Source organism: Musa acuminata, chromosome BXJ2-9 (assembly GCF_036884655.1).
Source record: "Musa acuminata AAA Group cultivar baxijiao chromosome BXJ2-9, Cavendish_Baxijiao_AAA, whole genome shotgun sequence".
Classification (NCBI taxonomy): Eukaryota; Viridiplantae; Streptophyta; class Magnoliopsida; order Zingiberales; family Musaceae; genus Musa; species Musa acuminata.
Genome location: NC_088346.1, coordinates 13,189,659 through 13,210,138, shown reverse-complemented (window position 1 = coordinate 13,210,138; position 20,480 = coordinate 13,189,659). Strand labels below are relative to the sequence as shown.

General features: G+C 35.4%; 3 protein-coding genes and 1 non-coding gene across 36 annotated transcripts; all 4 read right to left on the bottom strand.

Moving 5' to 3' along the window:
* Positions 1-4,078: 4,078 nt before the first annotated feature.
* Positions 4,079-4,783, bottom strand: LOC135622005 (non-specific lipid transfer protein GPI-anchored 3-like). The gene is made up of 2 exons (XM_065123631.1): positions 4,465-4,783; positions 4,079-4,161 (listed from the first exon to the last, which is right to left on the bottom strand). Exons 1-2 carry the CDS (start codon positions 4,781-4,783, stop codon positions 4,079-4,081), a joined length of 402 nt encoding a protein of 133 aa, XP_064979703.1.
* Positions 4,784-5,637: 854 nt separating this feature from the next.
* Positions 5,638-10,686, bottom strand: LOC103973948 (eukaryotic translation initiation factor 2 subunit beta). Of its 4 annotated transcripts, none has more exons than XM_009388647.3 (10): positions 10,551-10,686; positions 10,391-10,467; positions 9,964-10,069; positions 9,765-9,820; positions 9,607-9,661; positions 9,358-9,455; positions 8,012-8,157; positions 7,587-7,729; positions 6,863-6,948; positions 5,638-6,096 (listed from the first exon to the last, which is right to left on the bottom strand). In XM_009388647.3, the coding sequence occupies exons 2-10, from the start codon at positions 10,433-10,435 to the stop codon at positions 6,019-6,021; spliced, it is 813 nt and encodes a 270-aa protein (XP_009386922.2). In that variant the 5' UTR covers positions 10,436-10,467; positions 10,551-10,686; the 3' UTR covers positions 5,638-6,018. The 4 variants fall into 4 exon arrangements, with proteins under 4 accessions (XP_009386922.2, XP_009386923.2, XP_009386924.2 ...); XM_009388648.3 differs by having other exon boundaries at positions 10,607-10,686; XM_009388649.3 differs by having other exon boundaries at positions 10,391-10,461; positions 10,551-10,665.
* LOC135624082 (small nucleolar RNA SNORD34) lies at positions 6,332-6,418 on the bottom strand. Its single transcript, XR_010491587.1, has one exon. It is a non-coding gene; the product is annotated as a small nucleolar RNA SNORD34 (small nucleolar RNA).
* A 667-nt stretch (positions 10,687-11,353) lies between the features above and the next one.
* Positions 11,354-18,509, bottom strand: LOC135583590 (thioredoxin H4-1-like). Of its 30 annotated transcripts, none has more exons than XM_065125889.1 (7): positions 18,091-18,506; positions 16,565-16,655; positions 15,924-16,003; positions 15,087-15,206; positions 13,695-13,817; positions 12,136-12,312; positions 11,354-11,633 (listed from the first exon to the last, which is right to left on the bottom strand). In XM_065125889.1, the coding sequence occupies exons 3-6, from the start codon at positions 15,942-15,944 to the stop codon at positions 12,142-12,144; spliced, it is 435 nt and encodes a 144-aa protein (XP_064981961.1). In that variant the 5' UTR covers positions 15,945-16,003; positions 16,565-16,655; positions 18,091-18,506; the 3' UTR covers positions 11,354-11,633; positions 12,136-12,141. The 30 variants fall into 30 exon arrangements, with proteins under 30 accessions (XP_064981961.1, XP_064981959.1, XP_064981983.1 ...); XM_065125887.1 differs by having other exon boundaries at positions 11,354-11,725; positions 18,091-18,505; XM_065125911.1 differs by lacking the exon at positions 11,354-11,633 and having other exon boundaries at positions 11,896-12,312; positions 15,924-15,989; positions 16,565-16,620; positions 18,091-18,160; positions 18,350-18,509.
* Between the last annotated feature and the right edge of the window lie 1,971 nt (positions 18,510-20,480).

Here is a 20,480-nt window from a genome sequence, read left to right as displayed (position 1 = left end):
ATTTTTTATTAAATATATGTGGATGCTGTTGAATGTTTGGCATTTGTTTTAGTCTCACCTTACAATTTGATATGGATCACATTATATGTGGCGGAGCTACATTGATGTTTAGTCATGCACATGTTACATCACTTCCTATATTTCTCATCTAATCCTCAATAATTGATTTCCAAATTTTGATTGTAATAATATCTTTCTAATCATGTCATAAGTATTTTCTCACTATAAATCGAAGCTCTCTATGTATGACATATTGTAATTTTTAAATTTGAGTTCCTTCTACTCGTATCAAATGATCAACTAATTTAAGCATCAAGAAAAATATATCTGAAAAATAATTCTTATAGATCGAACATTTGATTAATTAACTTAAGCATCAAGAGAGCATCAACTAACTTAAGCACTAAGAGAGCATCGACAACCTATCTCTCTCCCAACAGTACTATATAACAATCACCATCAGAAAACCACCATCACTCGACAAGACAAGGCTTCATGACAGGGGGCACGATCGTAAAAATCTTCTACGTGGAGGGGCATTTCGGGGAACGCGGAGGACGTACTCGCTGCTTCGAAACGGGAGGAGGGGACCCGAAAGGAAAAGGACGGATGGCTGCCGTCGGTGGTGGGGGCCACAGAAGGGAAAGAGGAAAACCACAGCGCAAGGCAAACGGGGGACGACGCCACCGAGGCAGCAACGCAACAGCTCAGAGCTCAACTCGATGACGAGAGACAAAAAAAAAATGCCGATGCCGGAGCCGAACAGGCAATAACGGAGAGGAAAGAGGGAACGTGAGCAACATTAGATCCTGAGGATGACAAATCACGTTAATTTTGGGAGCATGGATAGGGAAGAAAAGGGAGGGATGGCAGTCACGTTAGTGGAGTTCACGTGCGATTTTAACAAACAAGTCATCAAAATGGTAAGAGACAACCGATATGTTATCGCGATACCGAGAAGGGATAGAGATATAACAGAAGAAAAGTGGGATAAGTTTTAATTTTCTATATTTCTTTTAAGAATTCTTTTTATAATTTTAAAAACTTTATTTGTTTCATGATCTAATATATGAGATTTGTATGTTTCTAAAGATACATTACATTAATTATATTCAAGATGAATCATTCTCTATCAAAAAAAATCTTTTTAGGAATCAATAATCAATTTGACTTATCCTTTCATAGATTTTTAATCTATTTTTTTTCTTGATGTAATGAATCTTTCTCTCGATGCAATGAACCCTTTTTCTTCATGACACTTGAATAAGTTTAATTCCTCCTCGAATCCGCTTAGGATTATTATGCATATTTATCCTCTCAAAAAAGTCAATCTTTTTTTTTATTTGAATATTTTTTTATAATTTTATTATATTATATGTCATTGATACGTGGATTTATCATTTAGTTTATATAACAATATATTAATCAACTAAATATTTTTATTTTTTTATAAAAACTATATTAATCCTTCTACGATAGCTACATTAATTTATCATCCGAAATGAATGAATCCAATCTAAACCTTATTAAGTTGATAGTTATAAGAATAATATTATATAAAGTGATATTTTCAAGTACATTCAGATTCTAAATTAATTAAATATTTTTTTATTTTAATAATGATATAGCATATTCATCTATACGTTTTGAAATCTCATCCGATATATTAACATTAAAAGAAATGAGATACGAATATCTTCGACCCTTCAAGTAAAGTAAGACAAGGAATATAAATATTTTTTATCTTTAGAAAATTTTATTTTCAAAAAAATAGTATATGATATTTTCTTTTTAGTGCATGGTAATTTTCAAAATATAAGTCATATCGAAGTGAAATTGACCATCAAAATTGACTATATCAATAAGAGTGGAGAAAATTCAAGGTACATAAATAACTTCTTTATATGTAGGCATTCTATTGATCAAAGTCTATCTTATATACACAGATGCTTCCAAAATCTGCACCACACTTATCATATAAAGGCGAATGTACGGTCTCCTGAGAGGCACACAACAACTAAAAAGAAAAGACAAAACACATATCTCGATACCCTCTTGTTTTGCTTTTTTAGCACAACAACATGTAGCATCCTCTCGAATCATATTGGCCACCGAGTGGGCTTTTAATTAATAAGCACTTCCAAGATACTATCTATCTATCTATCGTCAACCTCTTGTTGACCGAAACCAAAGCTTAAGTGCGATCACCTTTGGGAAAAACATTAATCATGATGTCAAAGCATCTTGTGTCCTACTCATCTTCAGCAAGATTTATATCATACGCTTGGATTTCGTTCATCCGATAATAAAACTTTTTGACTTGATTTATACGTGAGAAGAGAGATATTATGATTGTAAATTTATATTGAGTTCTTTACTAACAGTTCAAGCTTTTGGAATTATTGACCACTCATCTTTCATTTACCTTTGAATAATTCGATATGCAAGCTTTGTTTTTTAATATTTAGAGTACAATGCAAGTTCTAAATGATCAGTATAAACTACATAATCTCAATCTATTTTTTGTTTGATCAAGCATGATGACCTTCAGCATTCCCCCCACCCCCCCTTTTTCTTTTCTTTTATGGTTATTGTGAATTTGCTGTTGCATTGAATCAAACAATGTTATCAAGAATAATAATTTCTAACCCAATTGATCTAACCTTGGGGGAAGAATGGTAGAGACATGTCACAGTTGTTTTGATTTCCAGTAGGGGATAATAAACATAGCACTCCAAGAGCTCTCTACTTAATCTTTAATAAATCTTTTTGCCCTCATTTATACTCACATTTTTCTTCAAATATTCAAACAAATTATTTACAGCACCACCAGAGAACATGCAATCTAGAATTAGGTAAAACTACAATGGTTGAGATCCAAACACTATAGATGCTGGTCACCAATATGTTGTTTTAAAAGCTTTTGATGAAATGTTTATATATATATATATATATATATATATATATATATATATATATATATATATATATATATATATATGTATGTATGTATATATGAAGACCAAATATATAGGAAAAAAGAACCAACTAAATGCATCACAAATGATCTATTTATTTGTTTTTTGACTTGAAAAGTAGTTCAAAGGTAAAAAAAAAAGAGAGTAGACCTAAAAAAATAATATGAAACAACAGAAGCCAATTAGGGTGAGTAAGACAACATTTATGATGCTCATTCCAAGACCTAAACTACCAGAAGGCGTTCCTGCAAAAGAGGAAGAAAATGTTGGATCATATTATCATCATTACTCACATAACATTATTATTGATCTTATGACACCAAACGTTAAAACACTATTAAATGGATGCAAACAATCATGTATTAGTTAGTAGATTTTGCAACAGTCCTATTAGTCTCATCACTGAAATATAAAGACAACACCAACATGCAAACTTGTGTGGACACTATCTCCATACACAAAGTAGCTGCTTAGAACTGAGGTCAGAATTCTCTTAATTTGGTTGTTCCAATTCAGTCAATTAGTATTTGGTTTCCTGATATGGATTTAATTGATTCTAAGTAGAGTATAAGGGAATGTGTAAGCTGTCAATATAGACTATAGTTTCTGAGGAAAAGGAAGGAAAAATATATGCAGCTTGGAAGAAATCAAAACATGACTAGGCTGTATTATGGCTAATATAGTCATGGATAATGGCAATCCCCATATTAGTTTGCATTAGTTAAGATACCCAAAGCGCTTTGGAGAATAGAAGATAACATTATGTATTATTTATTGCACAATTAACCACTACACAGGCACATAATCGAGTTAATTCTTTTGATAAAATTACTTTTATCATCGAAAAATAGAGTTGTTGTTCTAAGTTTAGAAATATAATTGGTGGCTACAAAACTTGCAAGCCTAATTTTATAAATAACTTTCTTTGCTTTAATTCATAACTTAAAAATTGAAATTTATTACGGATTCCAGTTGATCAGAAATGACATTTTTCCTTTTCGTTAGATTGCTAGATTCAAAGCGTTATATTTAAGTAACACATGGTAATAATATATGATTAGATAATCATAAAATTATATGAGACATAAAGGATTTTATTTTTAACATAGTGATGAATCAAGAAAGTGTTTACCTTTTGGCGGAGATGTAACATTGAGAGATGGCAATGGTGAGCTTGGAGCAGCTGCATAAAAAAGAAATAAAAAGAAATGTCCAATAAGATCAAATAAATATATTCGTTAAAGATAAAATAATCGAGCAACAAAACTCAATCGTTCTAGTAATCTACTAGTAAAAAGATTAGGTGAATATCTATCATTTTTTAAGAAATCTTTAAAAAATAAGAATGATGGATGTAAATAAATAAAAATAATAATATTGAGGGAAAAGAAGAATAAAAATATTAATCTATAAATATTGTTCCTCTGATGAAGAAGTAAAAGGTGTCGAGAAATGAAGAAATGGATTCTGGAGAGGCATCGCTCACCTGAAGAGTTGTTGCACTTGCCTAAATCTATTGGACGCAATCCACAACGTGGAGGAAGATCCCTTACGGCCTGTCGAGTGACATTGAAGGTCTGGAGGAGCTCTTGGCTGTAGAATATATCACAGAGGCAATCGACATCGTTGGCCAATGCAAACTTGAGCGGTATGCAGCACACCACCGTGGGCTGCTCCGAGGAGTGCAGAAAAGATACGCATGGCATCAGCTTGCTGAGGCACACCGGCACGCCGGAAGCTCCTCCATTTTGCGACGGCGCAGCGGAAGCCCATGAAGTCACGAGGAGGAGGAGGAGAAGTTTCATGATGGAATGCCCCTCTCTCTCTCTCTCTCTCTCTCTCTCTTTCTTTCTTTTGGTTTCTCTCTCCGTTTATCTGCAACACTACGAGTAAGAAACTGGTGTGAAGGAGGATAAGAATCTAAGAGTAGATTTATAACTCTTTATCTGATGACCTTTTCTTTCGGCATGAGAACTTAGTTTGCTTGCTGCGTCGTCGTCGTAGATGGAGTTCTGTTAGAGAAATTCTTGGTCAGAGAGAGAGAGAGAGAGAGAGAGAGAGAGAGAGAGAGAGAGAATGGATCGGTGTGGATAAGAGTTACTATGGTAGAGATGATCGTATCTTTTAATCAGCCTATAACTCGTGGGCTCTTTAAGGACAAAGAGAAGAACCGGCAGTCGAAGTTGATGATGGAATAGCTATGTTCATCCAAAGTTGGAGAATTTGGTGCATTTAACAATAGGGACACGAAAATATAAGATATTTGGGTTATGTTTCACGTAGTTTTTACGTACATACATACATGTCGATCGAGTATCGTAATGTAATGTCGATTGAGAAAATTATGTCGATTGGTGTATCATCCAATTTGCAATGTAATGTGATGTTTCTTAATCGATTGAAAAATTATGATCAAAACCACTTAGTGATAAGTCTCTTTTAATCATGGGATTGATGAATTTATTTATACCCTCCTCTGTGGGTCTGAGCTGCTACTCCAAACAGTATAATCACTAGAAAAGCAAAGACCTACCTATAATCATGTCCAACAAAAAACAATTTTATGATTAGTAAACCATGTTTCACATTAGCCTAATTTTTTTTTTTTTTGAAAAAAACCTTAATCTATTACATGAAATAATTCAGCAGGTCATATTGCTGCATAACCAACATGAAACTCTTTTTTTTTTTTTTTTCTAAATACAAAAGGGTAGTTCTCCTTTGAATTTTTTTTCTTTCAAAACTCAGCACTTAGCATCATACCGACACACTGCAATCGGTACCCGAAATTACAAACATTGACCTGGAGGAACATCATTCCAAACAGAAGACTCTTTGTGATCATACACCGCCTGCGACCAGGACATGATTCACTTACCACAACAGTACCAACGAAAAAGCTCGCCAAAACAAGTACACGTTTAAACTAAACGAGTGCAGAAAACAATAGCAAAGGGTAAACACCACAATGGCAAAGCATGTTCTCTCTTCAAATGGTGGTTCAGGAGTGGCAGCAGCGATGACAAGGAGGGTGTACAGATCATGTGCCGGCCTTACGGCGGCCGACACGAGCAACGAAACCAGCTTTGATAGGCGCAACTGAGCGCGAAGAACCACACTGCAAATCGAATGATTTAATCAAGACAAAAATGAATGCAGGAGCATTATATCGCAAACTAAAAACAGAAACAAAATCACCACTAGTTGTAATTTGCTTATCAAAACACCAGGATCCTCTGCTGACTCCACCGGAAAAAAAAGGAAATATACTACGGCTCAAACCCACCAGAAACCTTTCTAATCAAAAAGTCAGAAAATCACAAGGGAAAGACCCACTGTAATTCTGTCATTCAAAGTGCCTCAGAGTTTTGCAGATTCTTATCATAATTTAAAAAATCAAACAATGTAGGCAACAATTCTGCAACTCATCAAAGGCATGTATCAATCAGTATGGAACATCTTTTGGAAACAAAATTGGATCATAATGGAGGGGCTCAATCAACAGAAAAGGCAAATTTTATAGGAAATGACATAAGTGGAAAATTGGAGACTTTTTCCTTTCCTTTCTCCTTTTTTCTTGGAGTGACGGGGACAATTTTCATTATCTTATAGCTCAACTACAACACAAACCAGTATGAAGTATAACGTGTCCCTCTTCACAATGATATTTTCAAAGAAGAGGGAAAAAAGAACTCAGTTGAATCTTTATGCCCGATAACGTGTCGAGATTGCAGCCTCGAAACAACAAAGGATTCTCATCACAAAATAATTAAACAACGCATGCATCATATTGGCTGATCATCAAAGCCCTTGCAAACAAAGAAGCAGCACAGTAGCACTGCAGTCTATGAAACAAAAATTAAATTATGGTTCGAAGTGTTTACCTGCTCACATCGAAGAAAGAACAATCGGTTTTCCTTGGAAAGGATTGTGTCTGGACTTTTGCAACCATTACATATAACATATTCATCTGCAAGAAAAGCCGGGAATGAGCTAAGTCAGTAAAATCATCATAATTTATTTTACCCATTAACATGTAAGTATCAAACTAGTTTCCCATTAGACTTTTCATGAAAGATATTCTGAATCACCAAGTACTATTTTACCGACTTCAGAAGTCAGAACCAATAGGCAAATACGAACTAACTTACAGGGCCATGCTTCCCTTCCCCACGATAAAATCCTATAAGGTCGGGACACTCAGCAAGTTGACCATTATTTCTGTTGTTATCAGAATGGTCATCCTTCAATATATGCAACTCAGGCATATTGCAAGATACCACATTTCAATTTCTCTACGTCCATTACTAGCATTGCCCTCAAGCTGGAAACTATGAGAACTGGCTAACCAAGAATAATTAACTATGTACACAACCAGACTATAGCATACAAAATATATCATATATGATAAGCACATATGGATTCCATGCACACCTACAAACATGCAAAAGATATACACATATAGGAAATTATTTAAGACAGGATTACACAATCATTAGCAACATTCAAACAAGTTACTGATAAATCCATACTTCAAGATCACAATAAACAAGCTCTACATGGAACAGTTGCTATCATAAAATTTTCACAAACATGTATTTAACTTACTGATGTATCTTCTTAGGATACCCTCAAAATTTTTTGGAGCAAACCTCCCCTTAACCACCAGTCTCTGCTGCCCATCAAGGGATCCACTTGTTCCCATTTCAGCAAGCAAGAAATTCATTACATGCTCATGTTGCCTATGCATCCTGTGGACCAAACCGTCTTTCAGTATGCAGCTCATAGTGCATATGACAATTTGATAAATTGTAAACTTTACAACCATGATCATTCAACGGATATGCACATCGTTACACTTTTACAATCTTATTCTCAATTCAAAACTGTAAATATCTTAAAAAGGTAAGACACTCATACAAAATTAGATGTTTAAAAGGCATATACAGTCAAATTTGTGTAATAAAAAGTTACCTATAGAATCAGCAAAAGATAAACAAATAACACAGTGAAGGAAAGGATTAGCGTTATACGTTTTGCAGAGATCCATAAAATTAACAAAAACTGTCTTCTTAGTTCCTTCTCTGAGAACTTGTGGAGGCCTTATGACCGTCCGACGCCTATCTCCAGCAAGATCTGGATTATTCTCGCGTAATATATTAAACACCCTACCCAGCAGCTGCATGATCAATGATAAAACATCAACCTTCCAGTGGTCAAAAGAAAATCTTTTAGAGGGCACAATATATAACAAGTGAAAAACTGTGCAACAGATAAAAACGCAGACAAGCACTGCAGACAATTTCCATGTGACATATAAGGTCAACAACAAAAGCCAGCTGGCTATACATGTGGTATTGTTCCCACAAAGAACTTGCTACACAAGATCATTTACGACGGAAAGTGTGCTACCATCAGGTTGGTATTACATGACTGGCACAACTTGGTTACTTTGCATGTCACATCGACCAGTGTGAAATGGTATAGCGTGCGCCAGCAAAAGCAGCCTATGATGCTACCAAAGATATGTCAACGCCAAAAGGTCATAGTTATTTCGCACACATATAATTAAAGCCTGGAAACACAAGGCCGGAACCAGAATGGTTAACATCCAACATCCTTGGTCCATCTGTTGTTCCCACCACACTTATGACCCAATGCCTTCATAAGCGAAATGGTGCATATACATGATACTGTATGACCCAAAATACCCTTTTAAAACTTGTGATTAATATAATCTTTGGTTGGACATGAGACGGAGCTACAAATGGTAGAACTATTGCATCATAATTTGCAGCTTATGGATGCCACTAAATCTGCTCCCTGTCCTGGTACATGATGGGAATAAGTTTAGTTATTCAACACAAGACATCAGCTAAATGAATCGAAGTTGAGAAACAATCACCACCGGAATACACAAAGTAGTTTTTTACTTCAATTTAATTAAACCAAGATGAACAATGGTCAGTGGCTTAAATCCAATCATTAGCATAACCAAAGGTAACTTGTGAACCTATGTTTTTAATCTGATTGTGTGCAATCACATGTCCATAACTAATTTGATCAGCAGAAAAGTTGAGGTACACTTACATTCTTCACGACCTTGCATAGACAGTCTATCCACATAAAGTTTACCTTAGCTTCACGACCTTGCATCCTAAAACCCAACACTCTTTGAATTGAGTTGACAAACAATGTGACATAACACAAAATACAAACAATTCACTACTAAGGCTCGGGTGGAATGCAGAAAAATGATTGCTAAAACAAAGTAACAAAACTGAATAAAGATAAAGAAAGCATACTACCATAATCAACGCATTTGATTAACAAACTCCAGAACAGCAAGGTAATTCGTAAGAAAATAAATTCAGCACACCTCATCATACTTATAGTCACGATCAGTTCCTTCCCACGGGTATCGAACAACTCCTAATACAATGCCCTCTCCTTCCTCATCCCCTCCAATCTGATCGCCTGTATCATGATAAAAATGATAAATAATGTTTACTAACGAGTGGTGATCTAACTTATGAATTGCTAAAAGCATAGTGTTTGCTAAACTATCCTGAAATCTTCAATCTCAAGAGAAACCAACATAGCACATCAAAATAAAAAAGAACTCTACCATTAAGATCTTCTCCAGCATCTCCATTCTCGTCATTCAAAAAGTCAGTTTCCACCTTAACCAACAACACAACAAAAATGTGATATTGTTGTGCAACAATATAGCCACAAAAGATTAAGAAAAACCGCCAAACATCATGCTGATGCATCTATACTTACTGGTTTCTTCTTCTTCTTCTTCAGGCCAACAAAACTAGGCTCACTTACGTCGTCAACTGCAATGCACCAACATATCAATGTGAGCTAGCAGAAGTCCGGACATTTTAAGCTGATTGATCGAAGCATAAGTTTTCAACATGACGTGTAAACCAAACAGCCTTTGGAGATAAATCAGTGATAGGATCAGAAACAGCATTACCTGTTAAACTTTCCGTCTTCTCAGTGAGTTTATCCACCTCCTCAGCAGGATCTTGAATCACAACCTTCTTTTTCTTCTTCTTCTTGGTTGAATCAAAGGGCGCCAACTACAATATTCGATCAAAAATATATTACACTTAAAGACAGGAAAAAAAAAAGGCCTCATCATCGTATGAGGTCATGTATAGAATTTGGTAATGTTTTGCAAATGGCTAGTAGACCGAACACGCGCGAATAGCCGCCAATCATCAAAGGAAAATAACCAGAAAAAAATAGAGAAAGGCAGTTACCGGCACAAAATTGGATAGATAGTACGAATCTGATTAGAATCAATCAAAAGCATCAAGATGAATAAATTGGCAAAATGGCTAACTAAAGAAACACGGTCCAACTCACGAGATTAGTAGAACAAGGTCAGGAAACCTTACCTCTGGCACCTCCTCTTTCGTATCCTTTGGGTTCTCTTCCGCCATGTTGCCTATCTTCAGAACCCCCAAACCTAAACCTATCAACAAAAACCAAATCAGCGAACAGCTTCGTTCCACCAACTACACAGACCATCAAATGGGGATTTCTGGAAGACCAGACCTAGCTCCACTTTGTTTAAAGGAAAATTGAAGGCGAAATCATAGGGAACCGATCACCTCGATTCCTCTCTCGAAGATCGCGGAACACTTGGGTCGGAGGATCCGGTTCTTTATCATCTTTTGTAACAGTTCTCTTTTCTGCGTTTATAAGGGTTTGTGCCAAACGAGTTTTTTTTTTTTTGGAGAAAAAATTGAAATCCACTCAAATAGGAATTGAAATTAATTTATCTGAAAATATTAAAATTCTTTGGAAATCTTTAAATAACAAAATTGCTCGTTTGTTATTATCATAACCACTTGAAGTAAAAAAAAAAAAAATAGGAAGTGGAGTTTTCAATTAATTTTCGAGCATTGTAAAACTGATCCCATCATGATTTGTGTTTTCTTTCGGTGCACGTAAATTATGATCGGTTGAACTCAGTCCGATCCAACTTCGACATTTCCGATTAAATAGTTGAGAACCAAACCGACAGAAGGTTGCTTGTTGAATAGTTAACATCGAAGTAACATGTATCATTTTTTATTTATTTTGATAATGTGAGATAAAGATTTTTTTTCATCAAAATAAAAAAACATATCATGAGACCACAAAGACGAATCAACTGAGCGTCAAGAGTAAGAGTTTCTTGAACGTGTGCCAAAGGACCTCTTAGAGTTTTTGGAAATGTTCATCATAATCGAACATGATCAATCGAGGGATGAAGTATGCAATAAACGAGACAGACAGACAGACGGACGAAGAAGGTGGCGCAACCACATACGCACGCGGGTTGTTAAGGAGGAACAACAGCATTTAAACTAAAATGGAAAAATGTAAAATGCACGAGTATATAATATAATGCACGAGAGAACAAAGAGAGATATTTCATATCGCAATTCTACTCGCAGCGTATACGAGTCTAGTTGCAATATATACATGTTGCAAATGATTTATTTACACTATTAAACGCTTTGATCCACTTGTTGACAAGCAAAACCTGCTAAATACATTGCCGCATGGAATCCCACATCACAAAGATAACTTGCTTTTAGAAGGAATTGATCGCCAAGCTCTACACTGACTTGGCCTCTTCAAATCTTGTCCCTTGTCAAAATATTGCTCACTTAAGATCATGCTTTACTATGCTAACTCACTGGTAATGCAACTACATCCATATCGTTTCCTGACCTCCCTCCCTAGTGGTGTTACCAAACCAGCATTAGATGGTGGAACAATAGGCCCACCAAATAGCAAATACAATCTATGAACTTAACCTAAAAGTTTTGCCTTCTGTTTGACCTCCCCAAAAACATGAAATGAGTCAGATCAATGGGTGTGTGAAATGTTATTGACAAGAATGTCTGTGTAAACATAACAAGACGAACTATATAAACGATAAATTGATTGTCAGTGGTATAATGTTGCTGATAACAAATTCTATATGATATATATTTTTAACCTAAAACATCAAGCAATATGCACCACATTTTGGCTGAGAGAAGATGGGAGACCCTGAGAGACAACCCATGAGGAACGTACATGAAAACTTTACCAAAAAAGGAAAAACAGTAGGATCAACATATCTAGATTTACGGGCAATTTATACCTTTCTTCATCGTAGCGGGAGAGTAGCATCAGTTGGAGCTTGGCATGATTGATCCAGCAAGCGTATCTTATGCTCAAGCTCAGGCCCATTGGCACCGATGAGCTTATCCAGCTGCTGCCCATCTTTCAGAAAGAAGAATGTGGGGGTTGCTGAGATGTCCCACGACAAACAAAAATCCTGCAACAGAGATTCAATCTATACAGCTATTGCCAAAGCATGCCTTTCATAATTCAAGCAGCAATTATACAACTCTGAAAATAAAAGTGAAGTGTACTGAACAGTGTTTCACGCTTTCATGTTCATGATGCTTTGCAGAAAATATTTTCCTGAAAATTATGTTGTTCACTGTCAAAGATGATCACAATTGTTATAGGGTTATTTTAGATTAAAAGGTCCAAGAAACAATGCCCTATCATAATATGCTTAACAGACAACAATTAGAAATCTTCATAAAATGGAATGCAGGAGAGGTATGGTTGACAAGTGAACGGAATGCAAACCAAAGTTGTTCTGACTGCATCTCATGTTTCACATTTTACTGTGAAAAGCTTGCTCTTGAAGTTCTACTATTGTACATTGATGATCAACAATCTTTTGCCAATCAACCTGCTCCCTTTTGTTTCAAACTACAATGATAAGCTCTAAGAAGTGTTCTTTAGAAAGTTAAGACCAATATCACGATCTTCGCAGAATAAATTTAAAAATGCATCCCAAGGGGACCAACAACATCAGGGATCAAATAAAGCTTTGATCCAATGAGTGAACTCAACTGTAAAAAGTTACAGAATTACAAATTTGAATCTTCAAGCATAGGCTACTACAGAATCTTTAATATTGAAAGATTTTGTTCATTCTAACTTATAGTGAAGATAGCTGGAAAAAGACACAAGTTAAAACACATGGAGGCCTAGAATCATACTGGGGATATTGTGGAACTGAGTTAAATGCAAAGGCATTACAAATTGAGTCCATAAAATTTTCTTTCTTTTTTCTTTTTCCAAAAGCCAAAATGCTAAAGAAGCATCTGTCTCCATACCTTGTCAAGGGAACATTTAGCCTAAATGTACTTATTTAAACAATTTTAAGGTCCTTTATGCAAAAATTAACAGGAGTTATTACCAAGATAATCCAATTCAGGTTTTCAAACATGATCATTTCATTTGGTTTCCGTGTGAAGTGTGAACACCAGTCAATAGTTAGCCAATGGCTTCTTTAATTTTAAGGGGACTATGTAGCTTGACTTTAGGGAATTCTAGAGAATTTCTTAGACCAAAATAGATAAATGGCAGTGCTAATATCTCAAGCTGTACCAAGAAAACTTGTGAGGGCATAGCAAAAGGCAATCAAAGAATTAATAGCCCAAGGATACAAATTTGATCCTACTCAGGCAACCTCAAGGATAGCAAATGTAGGTACAAAAGGATAGCAATTGGAAGAAAGATGGGAAGTGGGAACCAGGCTAGAAAAAATCAGGCATCTTCAACAACAATGGCACAAAATATATTCAAGCATCAAACAAGGAATGCAATTGTCTAAATGACGATGAAAGCAGATCTTACCATCAAATTATCCACATCTATTGTCACGAATATCAGTGAAGGATACTTTTCAGATAGCTCCCTGTAAACAGGTGCAACCGTCCTGCATGGACTGCACCAAGTTGCACTGAAGTTTGCCACAACCTGTAAAAGGTTAAACAAATGCACATTAACCGCATGCATTCAGATGCATCCATGGACGAAATTTATAAGCTTTTGTTTGTAATTGTTAGGAAGAGCTCTCCTTACAGAAGTACTAACATCAAAAAGGTGTATGTAACTTACGGTAGTTGGACACCAATATAATCTGAAAGCATAACACCTAGCGTAGATTTAGTTATAACCATGTGGACTATTCACATCTTTGTTCTAGAGTAACAGTCTCTACAGCAGTATCACACCTAGCATAACTGTAAGGTAATCAGTGGTAGTTGTTTTTCCTTACAACAGGCCCTCTCCTTTTGTTATCACCTATACAGCAGGATTTATATTGACGGTTTGATTAATTGGTCTGTATTATATATGATGTGCAACCCTACCAGTCTCTTTACCTTCCATATAGTCTTGCTATAAAAAATGAGACCTTTGTCAAATAAAACTTCAGTTTCCACTTTACTAGTATTTTTCCCATGGCATTCTTATCTTTTTCTATTGCTACCTGAAATTTTGATGATATCCTATTTCCATGGAACAATTAGGAATAAAAATACGTAAATCTTGTTTCCCCTAAATCAACTAAGCTTTTATTTGTTTTTGTGGGATGTTATGTCGCACTGTAATAGCTACAAGTAAAGTTTATATTTTTCTCTAATGGACCCAATAGGCATCTGAACCCATATATTGACCTGAGATGAAACAATGATCTGTACTTGTTTGAAAACAATCATATGCAAGAAGTGCTGCATCAAGGTCCACTTGGGATGGTATGACCCAACTCGATAAGATAGCATCAGTACAAGATTACAAATTAATCTCAGTGATGACAAAGTCCTAACAGGGATAGGATTACTTGGAGATTTTTATGAGTAGTGAAATATTTTAACAGATCCCATAGCATCCATTCAGAAATGAATCTAGCATAAGATGAAAATGGTTTATCAACACATTCTAAATCTAGCTAAGTAGTCAAAGACGGAAGAACTGCTGACTTCATAAAAAAATGAGCTTCAGTTTCATACTAAACTATAAATTCAATTAGCACCCTGATTTAATGATGAAATCCAGAGCAATCTGTTATTCTTACAGCTGCAAGTGCTTTGCACAATTGCAAGTAGACTAAGATTAATCAGAAGTCTCTATGAACCAAATATGCAAGCATGCCATGAAACTTCAATTGTTCATCTACATATGTGATTCTGTGATGTATTAGCAATTTAGGAAACAAATACATGTGGGTTCTCTAATGTTGCTTACTATCCTGCCATCCTTGTTTGCTTCTGCAATCTTCTGTTCCCAGTCACTTTTGCTGGTTATTACATGCACATTTCCACCTCGAAAATCTACCTCATCTTCATTGCCACTATTTCTCACATTCTAGTAAAAAAAAAAAAAGAACCATTAGGCGGTAGCTAATATCATCTAATATGATAAATGCCAGAGAAACATGCTTAACTAATCTGATATAGAAGATAAAAGACATGAAGTTCGAAAACAGGGTCTTAACCAGGAACAAATGACAATCAGACATACAATCAGGAAGAATGAATCAAAACCAGCAAAGCATCAGTTTAAGAGAATCTGAGTTTCCTTCTTTGCAGAGGTCATAAGTAGCAACATTTTCCAAAGGCATGCAATCAGAATGAGTGAATAAAAACCAGCAAAACTTCATTTTAAGAGAACATCTGAAGGTTCGGTGCAGCCAACAAATCATGAAGAAGCATATAGCACTGTCAAAGCTGCAACATGTGTTGTGGGACCTAAATCCTGAAATGATGCAAACAGCAGTAACTTAACAACTCAACCTCATAGACCTCAGATATATAACCACTGAACTGCAAGCCCAGCCCCCTCTACTTTAGAAAATAGTATGTAAAACAAGAAATGAATGAGACGCTAATTGTTAAAAAAAATTAGTACACAGATAAATGGTGGACAAAGAAAGGGTCAGGAAGAACACAGGCAGCATTGGAAAAACTCACTAAGAAATAACTTGTAAATGTTCACTAAAAAGAAATAATAACTCATAAATCTTTGAACTGTAACCATAAGCAGTCACCATAATTTCTGCTCTTATCTATGAAAATAACTGACCTTTCTTATGCAGTTTCCCATTTGACTTGAGCGCCACAGTACAAACAAGAAGTTCACCAGCCACTGCTGGAAAATAAAAACTGAAGAAAAAGATTATTTTCATAACCTGAGGGGAGAACTTAGATGCTAAAGAAAAATAAGACCAGCTAGATCTGTAATTCAGGTTAAATCATTACTGTAATTCAGAAACAGAAAATAAATTTTCAGTTGAGGAACATAAACTCTCAGAATAATCAGAAGCAAGAAGTATAAATAACTAGATTTCGTAACAAAGGTGTTCGATTCTAACAGTTTCTCATGTTCAAAATATAGAACTCTTGCAGATCATCAACTGTAATAGGAAGGGTCAGAAAGCAAGAATCAAAAAGTGTAAAAACTCATGATGGATAATTCCAATTGCTAGATTCAAAAACAAGAAACTAATTAAGATAAGGACATTGTCACAAACGAATAATTCAATATTATGTTAAGTGGTAAAAAATTGAGGCGAGGACAACTTTGTGTCAAATTCAAACATGCATCTGATGAAAGAGGAAAGGATGCATCCAAACCAAATGTTGAATCACTCACAACAATTATTAACAATTAGTCCTAGAGTACTTCTTGATTAGCTTCCTTAGGTGAGGAACAAGAGTGCTAACCTCAATAAATTAATCAAATGGTTCTGCTTCTGCGCTGATTATCAACCTGTGTGTGCCTTGATCAGGAAAGTTCACTCATGAATAAAGGGATCTGAATACAAACATCAATATTATGCCTTAACCCATAATAGAAAATGAGCACATAACAGTTATGTGACCCCAGAAGCATCTTAATTTGTATTTCAAGACCATAAGAGGCTTGTCTATTGTTTATTTGTACTTCGAGACCATAAGAGTATCTTAATTTACATGTATAACCCCTCTTAAATTAAATCTCATAACCATACCAGTGATGATGTATATATATATACATTTTTAATGACCTTTTGCAGGGTACTTATTGCAAAACCTCAAATTATGAACTTACAACTTACACAAGCGTATAAAGACTAATAAAAAAGTGTTCAAAGATTCTAATCTACTATGTAAAACCATGTAAATGTACCAGAAGGCACTGAACTTAGTTTGAGGAAGGCCAATATATGTATGTAACTAATTTTGTTGACTTCTGAATTTAGTGCACAGCCTTTCTTGCCGAAAGGAATAAGATCATAAGGCTGGCATGGTCCAAGAGAAGATAGGCAATTAGGAAGAGGAGTGTGATAAAAGTAACATCTAACTTCTCTTTGTGTCAAGCATTTAATAGTCGTAAAAGGAAACTAAAATTTAATACTGAATTAGAAGTCTACCATAAATGAACTCCAATACAGGCATTAGAGGTAAAAAGTCAATACTGGATTGAAGGTCTCCAATGAATGATGTGTCAGAATTAACTTAATAGTCTTAGACCAAGCCCTTTCCAAAAGAAATACATGCTACAGTTGGTTGTTAGAGAAACTCTTGCACTTGATAAATGAAGCACAATGCAAACAACTTTGCTAGAATACTTGCTAGTCCATTGACAGAGAATCCATTACAACCCAAAAGATTGAGCTCAGAGGTTATGGCTCAACTTGTAAAATGCATATAGCTAAACTTGTAGTTCCTTAGCTATGTTGGATTATTCTCAATTGTCCAACAATTTTATTCGTTTAAAGAACACTAGGATGACGTACACCTGGCAGTGATCAAGCATGATGTAATTCTCTGTTCTTGTTGTTGGGAACTTGGGTTACTCTTTGATGGTATTATTGTGTGAATACCATTCTTTAACAAAAGCACAAACTTTCATTATGCTTACTACATCACATCCTTTATATTTAATGTCTTTCCTTCGTTGTTTCCTGTGACAGCAATCTTCCACGATTTTCTCAGGCAAGTCAGCTTTCCATTATCAGTTTGTTTTTCCCCAAGGTAAAACGTTTCTCTATGCAGCTCAGATATTTGCTTTTTATTCCATTGCATGAGTCAATTTGACTCCATCAATGTAATAAATAGCTTGACAAATAGCACCATGATGCCACAACCACCACAACAACAACAATAACAAGGAAATCTTTCCATCAACCAAGCAATAATAGTTAGCAATCGCACTCCATCGTAAAACAAAAGTTAGCAATCACAAGCTCATAGGTCCAAAAACCTACCTTGCGACAGCGTGCTTTTATAATCTAAACATAGAGCTCGATCCGCCGTGAGCCACGATCCACAAGTGCGCTTCAGTGAGACTAGACGTACACGTCAAAATCATTCAAAGAAGGCGCAAAGAAAGGAACCCCCCGACATAATCCGAGGAACAAGATTAGCAGCAACAATTACTACCAGGACAACCGAGTAGGTTCCGATCACGCCAAATTCTTCTCTTACGGAGAGCAACAGGAATGAATCAAATCGAGAAAACAATACCTACATGATCGCGGTTCCTCTTCTACGGATGCTCGTAGTGATCAATTCTTCGACGATAGGAGGGGCACAATTGGGTGGCGTTGGAATCGAAATGAGCGATGAGGAAAATGACCGGGGCATCGGGCGGGCGGTGTCGAGGAGCAGAGGAACCGTTCCCACCACACGATGGCCTCGCCCTCCCACCCGGATGCGGATCCTAATTGTGGAGTCCGTTTTGAACCCGGTCCGAGATGTGTATCTAACAACACATCAAAGGTTCCGCCCGTGACAGCCAACACTGGAATTTACGCATTCGTAATCCAAAAGTCGGTTGTTAACTCGAAGAGAATCTGACGTGGTGCACATCCAGAACAGCTAATCTCGAGAACCGATGGCTCAAGCTGACACCTTTGCGTGCGTTCGAAAAGGATCTGTCATTTTGTAACCTCACAGGTCCCGTAAGAACAATTAAGTACAGAGAAAATAAGTCAGTGATAACTGTCTTTTCGACGAAAACACACTCGACGGGAGGATTCCTTATTCAAGTCAGCTACAATAGGCTAATGTTAGCTATATTTTGGTGAAAATTATTACCATTCGAACTAATAGATAATTGATCTATTAATTTTGTTAAACTATCAAAATATTTAGATTGAAAATTTTAATAGTATTTACCAAAATCTTAATCTTATTTATTTTTAATATAAAATTAATTAAGATATTTATAATTTTTTAATTATAATGTGATGCACGTGAGACGTAGTTTTTTTTTACTTGGATCCTTTCAATATTAGGTTATCTCTAATTTTAATTGTCACAACCCATTCTAAAAGAATAATTGGCCTATTAACTTCGGTCAGCTCAAACCAAATTATCATAATTAAATCGTTATAAATCAATCTTAATTTTATTTATTTTTGATATAGAACTAATCGATATGTTATAAAAATACACGAAGATCTTACATGAATAAAGAAACTTTATTAATTCTTTAATTATCTTACAAGTACTTAATCGACTTTCTTTTCTATTGTAATTTTTTTTAATCAATTAATCAAACTAACATCTGCCAAAAAAATATTGTATAATAAAATTTTTGATCCATAATATTTGATAGATGAGTTTGATATATCATTATCATGCTAATATTTTAAATTAAAAATTTTATAGGATAATTTTTCAAATCTGTTAGTGAATCTAGTACATTATCATCAAACTAATATGTAAGATATTAAAAAATTACAAGAAGATTGAAAAACTATACAATAACATTTTAAAGTATATAAGTGAATCTATCAACAAACGTTATAACATATGTTAGATGAAATTTTGACTCATCATCACCCTTTGAGAAATAAGTCTAATATGTCACAATCCTTTTTTTTTTTTTTTCTCTCTTCTATGATCTTTCAAATCCTTTCAAGTTTTTGTTATAGTATGACATGGAGGGTTTTACAAGGATTCATGGTAAGAATCACGATGTGGAATTGATGTTTTGGTTCAAGCATGAACCGGAACATTGTTGAGAACAAAAGCATGAACAAGATTAATGTGATTGACCTCCTACCTTGAGTTCTAAATAACCCATGTGTAGAAGAGAGAGAGAGAGAGAGAGAGGATGCACTGATATGATGGAGCAATCATATCAGTGGTGTTAGTGCACTGTTGTACAATTCATTATTTAATGTAATAAATAATTCTTTTTTTTTTTAAGAAAAAACTTGGTGATCCTACTTCAGTGCTGCAGCTTCACAGCCTTCAAGGGATTGGTATGAATTGAATGGTTGGAATATGCAAGAAGGTTCCATTTTCTTACACATCCTCTGAAGCAGTAGAGAATTATGACTCTCAGTTTCTCAGACTTTTTGTGTTTGGATTTCATGGAACACTGATAACTATCTTTAACGGCATAGCCAGCAACAACTACCATGCAACCTTCCCTTGATGTAGTCTCTTTATGATCCCTGTGGGTTTTCACATGACCATGCAACAATGAAAGCAAATGTCAGCTCAGGAAGTGGCTCTGATCACATTCATCTTCCATGCTGTTCAGCCAATTCAAGTTCTTGGAATCCTCTTTTAGCAGAATGGCTTCATGCCATGAACTCTCCTGGATATGCAGCTTGCTCACTCTTGCCTTGATAGGCTCATT

Bases quoted from the DNA above. Each gene is read 5' to 3' on its own strand.
- LOC103973948 (XM_009388647.3), bottom strand. From the start codon at position 10,435: ATGGCGGAAGAGAACCCAAAGGATACGAAAGAGGAGGTGCCAGAG. The intron at 10,070-10,390 runs GTAAGGTTTCCT...CGAATATTGTAG, and splicing joins CGAAAGAGGAGGTGCCAGAG to TTGGCGCCCTTTGATTCAAC. The intron at 9,662-9,764 runs GTAAGTATAGAT...TTGTTGGTTAAG, and splicing joins AGAAGAAGAAGAAGAAACCA to GTGGAAACTGACTTTTTGAA.
- LOC135583590 (XM_065125911.1), bottom strand. From the start codon at position 15,944: ATGGGAAACTGCATAAGAAAG. The intron at 15,207-15,923 runs GTCAGTTATTTT...TTTTTTTACTAG, and splicing joins TGGGAAACTGCATAAGAAAG to AATGTGAGAAATAGTGGCAA. The intron at 13,818-15,086 runs GTAAGCAACATT...AACCTTTTACAG, and splicing joins CAAACAAGGATGGCAGGATA to GTTGTGGCAAACTTCAGTGC.
- LOC135622005 (XM_065123631.1), bottom strand. From the start codon at position 4,783: ATGAAACTTCTCCTCCTCCTCCTCGTGACTTCATGGGCTTCCGCTGCG. The intron at 4,162-4,464 runs GTGAGCGATGCC...TTTTTTATGCAG, and splicing joins CAAGTGCAACAACTCTTCAG to CTGCTCCAAGCTCACCATTG.